At 40.2% G+C, this 9,685-nt stretch overlaps 1 protein-coding gene across 1 annotated transcript in view; it reads right to left on the bottom strand.

Moving 5' to 3' along the window:
- Window positions 1-7,111: 7,111 nt before the first annotated feature.
- The window catches only part of PSMD12 (proteasome 26S subunit, non-ATPase 12), an 8,649-nt gene continuing 6,075 nt past the window's right edge, over window positions 7,112-9,685 (bottom strand). Inside the window, exons 8-11 of the mRNA XM_017740777.1 lie at window positions 9,557-9,669; window positions 9,051-9,225; window positions 8,457-8,534; window positions 7,112-7,560 (exon numbers count right to left, since the gene is read on the bottom strand). Coding sequence (XP_017596266.1) covers window positions 7,351-7,560; window positions 8,457-8,534; window positions 9,051-9,225; window positions 9,557-9,669 — 576 coding nt within the window. The 3' untranslated portion in view covers window positions 7,112-7,350. The remainder of the gene's footprint in view (window positions 7,561-8,456; window positions 8,535-9,050; window positions 9,226-9,556; window positions 9,670-9,685) is intronic.

The following is a 9,685-nucleotide window of genomic DNA, read 5'->3' as shown; positions in this document are numbered from 1 at the left end:
GGGGCGCGGCGGCGGAGCCCGAGGGTCGCTGGCGGGGCCGGTACTGGTGGGCGTTGGGGGCCGGCCAGAGCGGCGACACGGAGCCCACCCTTGAAAAAAGCTTGGAAATTACTTTTTCTCATAGTTATTCTACTGCGTGAGTTGGATTTTTTTGTTTGTTTCTTTGGTTTGGGGGTTTTTTTTAAATTATTTTTCTATGGCTTTTTCAAGTTCTTTCCCTTAAAAAAACTTGTGGGAGCCCGGGTCCGGGTGCCGAGGCTGCCGCACGTGCTGGAGCAGCTCACGCTGTCGCCGTGTTTTCCAAGCCCATCCGCCTGTGCTGAAGAACTGCTGGTAACGCGTTGCTGGCTGCTCATGAATCCCAGAAACTGCTTTGCATAAGAGTTTTGTTTTCGCGGAGTAATCTTCCCTGTTAGCTGTGTTTTCAGACTCTTTGGCAATCAGTTCTTAATACCTACACTGTTTTGCAAACTGGCTTTTTCAAGGTGTTACTGGCTCAGCTGTCGTGGATGGGTGCCCCGTGCTCTGCATAGGCTGTTGTGCTTTAGAGCAAAGTGGACAAGAAATTGGGGAAGAGCAGCTTACTTGAGGATCTTAGGAAAGTTTATCACCAAAACAGGATTCCAGTGTTTTTTAAAAACTTTGCCTTCCCCTTTAATTGAAATAAGATCCAGATCATTTTAGTATTGGATCTTCCTGTAAAATGTATTTACATTTATATTTAAATTTACGTCTTAATGCCTCGTAACTCTTTGAAGACCAACCACCAGCCAAGCCTCTGATGCATTGCCACTGCAAGAAAATACTTGTGCCCAAGAAGGTTTTCAATATTCATCAGTAATGCATTTATAAAGAGAGAGCTCCTTGCAAAAATGTAAATACAGGAGGAACTAAATCTAAATAAATTGTTTACATTTGCAGCCCCAGTCTTAAATCAGTCCGCTTTTTAATTCAACTTCATAACTAGTCGGGAGTACAGTTGTGCTGTCACAGAGGGGAGTGTGGGTGGTCCCAGCCTCAACGCAGGAGATGCTATTTCAGAATAAAACCCTCCTGTGGAACTTGCCATAGGCCATGTCTGCTGTCCCTGCAGCCAGCCTGACAGCTTTTCTAGTGACTTGTGTTTTCCATGGGCACTGTGTGCAAGGAAGTAATCAGATAAAGCTGAAACCATGTTTGGGATCCAACTAACTTTGTGTCATTCATACCAGGTTGTTGAAATAGAATTAGTCCTTTTACTTTCAAGGCTGGTTGTGTTTGGTTCCTAGTTGTCTTGGGGGTGACTTTAAGGTGTGTACCCTCTATTGCTGCTCTATGCCCAGAAATTAACTTTGTGCCTTTCTGTGCCTTTAAATTGAGCCTGAGAGGGGGGAGAAGAAAAAACCGAGCAAACTTTTCAAAGCGGTTGTTCAAGGACACACATACACACACCTCTGCTGCGGTAGCAAGAGCAGAGGAAGCACCCTTCTTGCTCTTCAGCCAGCTTTCGGCTCCTTTTCTCCTGAGGAAGATGGAGAGTTGAACTTTGTTTTCCTGGGACTTTGGTTTTTCCCTTCTTCTCTTCTGGACTGTTTCAACATCAGAACACATTGGGAGAATTTCCCACCAAGGCCCTGGAGGTGGGCCCACAACCCAGCTCCAAGGAGGAGGAGAGAGATTACATCTACAGAAGGACTCTGAGATTTTCCCAGGTTTTTCTCCACAGCGAGAGGTTTTATTATTTAGCATTATTATCCTTTTCCTGTGTGTTTGTTAAATAAATAGTTTTTATCTCTTTCACTTTCCTCCGAGGAAAAATTCTTTTTTTTCCTGAACCTGGTGGGGTTGTAACCTGCCTTTTATCAGAGGATATTTTCCTCCAAATTTGTCCAAACCAGCATACTAGTGAGCTTTATATTACTGGTAATTTTTTTTCTGTTAGAAAATGCAAAGGTTTTCTTTAAAATAAATGATAATTAGAAAAACCAGTGGAAGATAGAATTATATTTATATGCATATTTTTAGATATATGTGTTTATATCCTCTGAAGTTCAGTTTGGAAAAGACAGAAATTTAGTTGGGTTTATTTTTCACATAAGCTTTTCTTGAGTCCATTTATTCTGACAGTATTTTTTTATAATGTGCTAAGAAAAAAATTGTGTGGCAGTGACTGAGTTATAGGAGGATCTGTTCAGTGACAGACCCCATTCTTATTACTCTCTGTCTCTGCTGATTTAAAGTTCCAGATTGCAAGTACCAAGAGGCAAAGGCTGCTGTGAAGAGGTGGCAGCTCTGCCCTGTAGGAATAGCCCAGAAAGGAGCTGGGAAGGACCATGGGCGCAGGGGAATCCCCATGTATAAAACACAGAATGGAGCCCATGCCCTTGCACCCACTGCTTTTAATGATCTTGGTACTTTAATTAACCCTGTTAGCTTCCATATGAAGGAAGTTTTAGTCTATTTTGTGAACTGGTCAACTGTATTACATAAACCCAGAGTGGGCGTGCCAGAGGCTGGAGAGGGAGCCAGCAGCTCCAAGATGGATGTGGCTGCCAAGCACTGTCCTGTGCAAGCACTGCCACTGAGCCTGCAAGCTTGGAACAACTCTGTTTCCATGTGGTGTCCCCTCCAAGCTCTTCCAAAGTCTTTGTTACCAGATAGAAAGATGAAGACTTGGTCCAAAACAAATTGGGGCTCCAAGTGCTCATTAACCCTGGAAATGCTGCTCAAAGTGAGAATCCTACAGCAACTGGCTTAAGGGATGAGATCCCAAATCCAAGGGGCCTAAAAAAACTAAATTTGAGTTCAGAGCCACTTCTGTGAGAACATCCCATGAGACAGAGTATGACCCGGGAACTGGTTACAGATTACCTGGGAAGAAAGAGACTTCTTGTAGCTTTCACTGACATGTTTCAATTCAGTATTGAAGGATAATTTAACGAAATAAGGTCATTATATTAGCTACTACTGTGGGAGGAGCTTCATATATATCTATATGAGACATCTCTTTCTCTTTCCTTGATGTGTATTACCCAAGTGGAAGCTGCAATTTTGCCTTCCAACACATCATTCACAACCCCCCAGGATGAGCTGACAAGTCAGGATGTCACTGAGCACTGGGCAAGGCACAGAACCAGACATGTTACATGCTGACTACTGCCTTGCATTTCCAGAATTGTCCAGACTTCCTAAATTCCTGGAATCCTGTGTGCTATGCTCACCAATGGGGTTTCATGCCAAGGAGAGCTCAGAGTGCTAGACTTCTGCCCAAAGAGACCAGGAGCAGGGGGTCACAAGGAGCCTGGGGGGAGAAGAAAAGCGACAGTGGATGTTGGAAATATAAGAGATACCAAAGGCATAATGAGGAAACATGAGAGAGTAACAAAGACAAGCAATTCCCACTCAGCATCATGAGACTTGACAGGATTCAGATCCTCAAAAGCCTAACAGTGATATTTCTAGGCGCTCATTATAATGGTAAAATTTAAAAAAACCCTCCAACGAATGCAGCGATATCAAACTCAATTCCACTTGTACATTTTTTAGGATTTTGAAATCTTTCAAATCTGAAAATAGCAATTTCCTACTGAAAGTTTAGAAAGCCCACCCTGCCAGGGACCATGTCTGCAAGGAATCCCTGTACAGAAGCCCTAACACATCCTGTCTCCCTACTCTTCAGTCAGGATTCTGTAAATTATGCTGGCTCGCAGGGCTCCCCCCTATTTTGTGAAGCTAGGAGCCATGCCCTGGTCCTTGGAGAATCCAGGCTCCTTGCCAAAAAACAGGGGTTTGAAAACCTGGGGCCACTCAGGGCTGCTAGGCTCCCTGCCATGAAGCCAAGATCTGAGCAGAGCGCTGAAAGGTGTGGCACAGATTCTGGCAGAGTTGGGAACTCTCAAACCCTCACTTGCTCCAGGGCTAATAGAGAGCTGGTAGCCAAAAAGCCCTGGAGTCCTGGCTCGCCCATGAGCTGCACACTTGGAATGACAACTACAGCTTAGTTTCTACATTTTCAAAACAAAAATATTCTATTTGAAAGTTATACTGCTACTTTTTTTCTTTCTCTTCTGCTTTCACAGGAAATTCAGAAAATCAATTTCCATTCTATGTTCAAGTTCACTCCCATTTCTGGGAACTGGTATTTTGTGAATACAGAAAACTCCATTTTCAATCAGCTCCACTCATGATGTCTAACCAGAATACAGGAAAAACCATTACAATTAACATGTAAAAGTAATAAGGACATAATAGAATACATTCAGCAGGGAATTGCCTCCCTGACCCTGCAGCCCAACATCCCAGCAGGCTTCTTGAACAAATCGTTCATCCCCGAGGAACAAAACAACAGGAGGCCTTTCTCAATGGAAGTGCCAGACAGAGTGCAACAACAGGAGCAATGTTTTCATTGCCTTAGCACACTGGACCTTTATAAATTTTGAACTCCGTCAGAAGCAGCAATCATGGGAAAGTAACAGAAGTTAAGTGGTTTACCCTCTTCCACAAACAAGGCAGTGGTAGACCTGGAGTTAGATAGCAACAGTAATTCCTAGTCTTACTAAACAATAAAGCAAACTCTTTCTAGGCAACCATTTAATGTCTCATTATTAGGCTGAAGAGTAGCAAGTTTTGATTTTCCAGCATGAAAATTCCCCTGGAATTCCTCCAGAGTCCTCTCATGAACAGATGATCTCAACTTTAATCTTACTTTGTAATTATCCAAGGGTAACATTTCAACATGGACTCCTTAAACACATGTAATTTCTAGAGCAAGTAATACTCAAACTAATTCATTTCTCCTTTGATCCACAAAATGAGAGCATTGAGAAGCAACCAGCAATAAGGGGATGTTGAGGGTACACTGAGGAGATAGAAACTACAAAGGTCAGAGTAATGTAATGGTTTAGTCCCACACTGTCAAGATCAAGGATCTTCAGTCTCTGCATTTTTTTTAAGAAGCTGGCATGTCTTTATGCTGACCTTTAAATTGCTCATGGAGGAGTTATATCTGACATATATCTGCATTCTTGAGATGAACTGGCACCAAAAATTTATAGCTTTTTTCCTAGCAACCTGAATGTGACAACCTTTTCCAGACAGACTCAAGATACACTTTCATCAATGGTAGTCTGCAAGCCAAAAAAAAAAAAAAAAAAAAAAAAAAAAAACAAACCCAAAAAACACCAAACCCAAACTTCAGGCTAAATAGATTCTTTTCCACTCACTTGGAATTACCCTATAGCCCAATAATTCCAGAGTTTTGTCTTAAAACTTCTCTTTTAACTTTGTGATGTATGGGGAGGGAAACCCTGAGGGATTCTTGCTTCTGGTAACAAGTACTCAGAACACAGCAAAAGTCTCTCTCTGAGGACAGGGAGGGAGTCTGCCTTGGGCAGTATGTTCCAAGCCAAGACTAAGGTGTTCCAAGTGCGAACAAAAATATATTTCAGATCCAAAGACAGAGAGCTTGATCATTGTGGATCTTTGGCATGAACACAGACCATGAAAGTAAACCTTTATAATACTTCTGAACTGACTTTTAAGGAGATACCTGAACTGTTATTTCCATGTTCTTTCTAATGCTGACAGCAAAAGGTGGTTGTGAGGGGAAAGAAACCACCTCCTCTCTCCAACAAACTCCTGCTCTAAATGCAGCCAAAGGCAGCAGAGAGGGATAGAGCCAGGCCAGAGAGGGAGGAGAATTTGCAAGAAACCCAGAAAGAGCCAGGGAACCACTGAAACATTCCACTCTAGGATAAAAAGGAAAAGAGGGTTGGCTGGGGAAACAGGTCCAACATATCTCATCTGGTAAAGCATCAGAGGCTTAAATGCTTGGGGCTGAAGATGCCAGACCAGATAGCAAATGGAAGGAAAATGTTTATTGTAAGAACAGGGAGAGGCAAGTTCCCACTTCCCCTGATGACCAATTGTTCCCCTCTCTGATAGTTCTTGCCTTGGTTCCCAAAAGATACATTGGTTTTTAAGCTACTTTGTCCATTGTTCTGACAGCAGCCAGTTTTGCTCATGCTACTAAAGCCTCCCAATGGCCAGAACATCCCATGCTCAGACATGGTCATGACAAGGTTTTAAACAACTTGTACAACTAAGATTAGAATATAATTTAGGAAGTTAGATGGTAAACATTCTGTGCATTCTGAACACCTGCTCCTCTTCCTTCCCTCACTGATAGTTCAGCTGCCTTTTTGTTGCTCAAATGCAGTGAGCTGGATTGGTAACGCTTTGAAAGTTACAAGCTTTCCAAATTACATTCCCAAGTTTCCCATAAGCTATGACCAAAGTCTGCATTTCAAACGCAAATCACTGTTTACAAGCTTCTATCTTTTCCTGTCCCTTCAGACTTCCCTCACTCAAAATCCCTGTTTGGAGTTTCCTAATTTCAGTGTATTCACATGAAAAGAGCATTACTCTGAATGAAGTTCAGAGTGCTTGTAAAGTGATGGGATTTATATATTTCTCAATACATCATTTACAATTATAGTCTCTACTTAATTATGAACAGAATAGTTATGACTAGCATTAAAAATCATTCCAAACCAGCGCAAATTCAATGGAAGTTCCATTGATTCTTACTACACTATTTGTGCTGCTATTTCACTTCCTTATAAAAACAGAGCAGGGGGAAAAGTCCACAGCTTCCCTCCATTAGAAGGAGGTTAAAGTAAATAGTAGGGCATTATCTGCTCAGAATGTAACACACCCATGATGAGAAGTAGCAGCTTTAAAGCACCATCTTAGCTAACTGATTAACTGCCATTTTAGCTATTACAAACTGTAACAACAAAACAGGCAAAATTAGTGACTTGCAAACAACATTTACTTACTCATGTACTGATTGCTCTGGCAGTTCAGAATAATAAATTTTAACTGTAGTACTAAATCACAAGAAATAGCATTATTCATAAGCATAAATATCCAGAATTTTGTTCAAAGAGTATCTGACATAATTTCACAGTATTATCATTGTAAGTTATCACTTTGTAAAACCCTAGGTTTTTATTATTTACAGTATATCCTCTCAATCACAGTCTCAAAAATAGTCCTGTAATGAAATAACCACAGAATTATGTGTTAGACAGATAAGGGTACACATGGAAAAAAAGAAATCACAAGACTATTATTATACAGGCAATACAGTTTTATTCTGTTCTTTCACCAATTGTAGCAAAAACATTTAACAACTGAATGAATAATCAAGGGAACTTAATTGTCAACAGGAATTTCAGAATTATGTTCTAAATTTTAGACCAGGAAGGCTTGACAGGGAGAAAACAAACCATATACACACTTGTAATAATAGTCTCTATTATGAAGATTTAATGCCTTCTTTAAAAGCACTGAGATTATTGAGGCACCTTACTGCAGGTTATGGATCATCTCTTCTTTGGCAATGAGATGTGTGGTTTTGTTAACTAGGGCCATGAGGGAGTTGAGCTTGTGAGACCAGTCATTGAGTATATTGTTTGGGTCCTTAGGCCTCTGGAAATTGATAATTCCTGCCAGCCTGTCTACTTTAGCAAAGATGGTCTTATTAACTACTAGGTTAGACAAGAACTCCTCCGATTCCTGTAAAGACAAACAGCACTAAGTCAAGAAAATAGCATTTTTACCTACAAAACATCAGAATTCCTCCCAGACAGCATGAAAGCACCAGGAATAAGATTTTCTTTATACACAAGTACAGCTGTAACAATCTTGTACTTTAAAAAATGCACGGCATTTTAATATTACACGTGCTGGCAATGCAAGGTGCTAGCACAAACTATTAAAAAAAAAAAACCTTTTTGTTTTCAATCGACCTATATCTGATTATCTTTCATGAAATTAAAAGTTTAATATACTACCCCAATAGACTTTTACACTTTGGAGTACTTGGCTACACAGATACCAGAGCAAGTCATGTAGTAAGCAAGGCTTAGGAAAATCCCAGTGAACTAATTACTGGCCACTGTCAAAAAAGGGTTATTTCTGAGTTTGTGGGAAAAGCAGATTTCATGAAAAGGCAGAAGGGTAAAGCTCTTCATTTGCACTCAAAACACCAGGATGTGTCATTCTACTTGGAAAGCTCTTGAAAAAACAAAGGAGGGTGACAGGAAGACCCCCTCCACCCCATGTTCCCAAAGTGCCACCACCTATGAACAGGGACATTTACAGGTGAAGGACCCTCTCTTCAGATGATTTTCATCCCTCATTGACAAGAACTTTTTAACACTGAAACACCAGAGAAGCTCCAGCATTTACACAAGGTCTTGAACATAAATTAACTTCTAAGAGCAGCTTTTGCCTTACGGGTATGTGCATCATGAAACTGAGTTTACTGTTTAAAGAATGGTTTTGTAACTCCCATAAAGGCAGAAAATTAAAACCAGAACATTACTCTGCTGAATACTCACATCTCTGCCACACACACAGAGACACAGACCCCTCCCTTATGAAAGAAGGATAAGCAAAGCAAAACTTACATCAACTGACAGATCCAGGAGCTGTGCCATTCTCTTCATTGTAATTCTGGTATAATATTTAGCCATTATTCTAATATTCTGGAATAAAAGTGTTCAGAGTAGAGGGTTATGTGCAAAAAATAATTGAAGCAGGCTGCAAAAATATAAAAGTCCATGTTACAAGTAGATTAGGAACTGTAGTGCTCTAATGACAGTCTGGCACGGGGGACAGGAGGGGTTGTGAACAAACAGCTCTTTTGCTGGTAGAAGGTATAAAAGTCTCTACATGACAAATTATTAAAAAAAGAAATCAACCAATTATGAATTTAATACAAAGCAAGACCTTCCGATTTATGCTTTATTGAAATGTGAATGCTCAATCTCATTTGAGTGCAATATGCTCTTTTTGGTGGCAAGTATGCCAAATATATATATATAAAATAGAGATATACAAGCAAGTAAAATCTTGAAAAACAACACAACAGAAAAGACACCTTATCTGCTGCTTTATTAGCTACTTTTTTGTCTTCTTTGTGATTAAAATACAGCAAGCAAAAAGTGTTTTTAGCTGAGGCACTGAGTACACAGCTACTGCCTACAGACACTGATACTTACATGTTCCACAACTCTGTTCTTTAAATCTTTCCATCTCTTTTCACCTTCCTCTGTACAGCCAAAAACATCTGTTGCAGGACTGTCAAGGGATCCTTCTCTCAACTCCTTCCCATATTCTTCAACTAGGGTACTCCACCTCATCAGCTCCATGGTGGTAAACAGTTTTAGGAGGTCTCTAAATGATTTAGTACAGTTGAATTACAATCCTGTATTAATAAGGCCTAGTCTATACTTCAAATAGATCTAAGGCATAATTTTAAATGTTTTATTCTTATTACCATAAATAATGGGGGCAGCTCAAGTCAGACTGTTCTTCTAACAAAGATCTTTCTCTTACAAGAGACATTTATTTTCACACAGAACAATCATGACATTTTTGCAGTATTCTTAATGCAGCATTAAATTCAGAGTTGCTCACAGCAGACTCAGCATAAAGAGATTTCACTTGCACTGTCAGAGAGAGACACTTCTTAATCTAAGAATTGGTTACTAGAAAGGATACTTACTTATACTTGGGGATTTCTTCTAGCTTTTTGTCACTACTAATTCTGTGCACCAAATCAGATTGTTCATTGTCATAAGGTGAAAGAATAACATAAAGAACAACGCTCTTCAGTGCCTGTTTAAGAGGAAAG

Source organism: Corvus brachyrhynchos, unplaced genomic scaffold (genome assembly GCF_000691975.1).
Source record: "Corvus brachyrhynchos isolate BGI_N302 unplaced genomic scaffold, ASM69197v1 scaffold218, whole genome shotgun sequence".
NCBI lineage: Eukaryota > Metazoa > Chordata > Aves > Passeriformes > Corvidae > Corvus > Corvus brachyrhynchos.
This window is presented reverse-complemented; position numbering and strand designations above follow the sequence as displayed.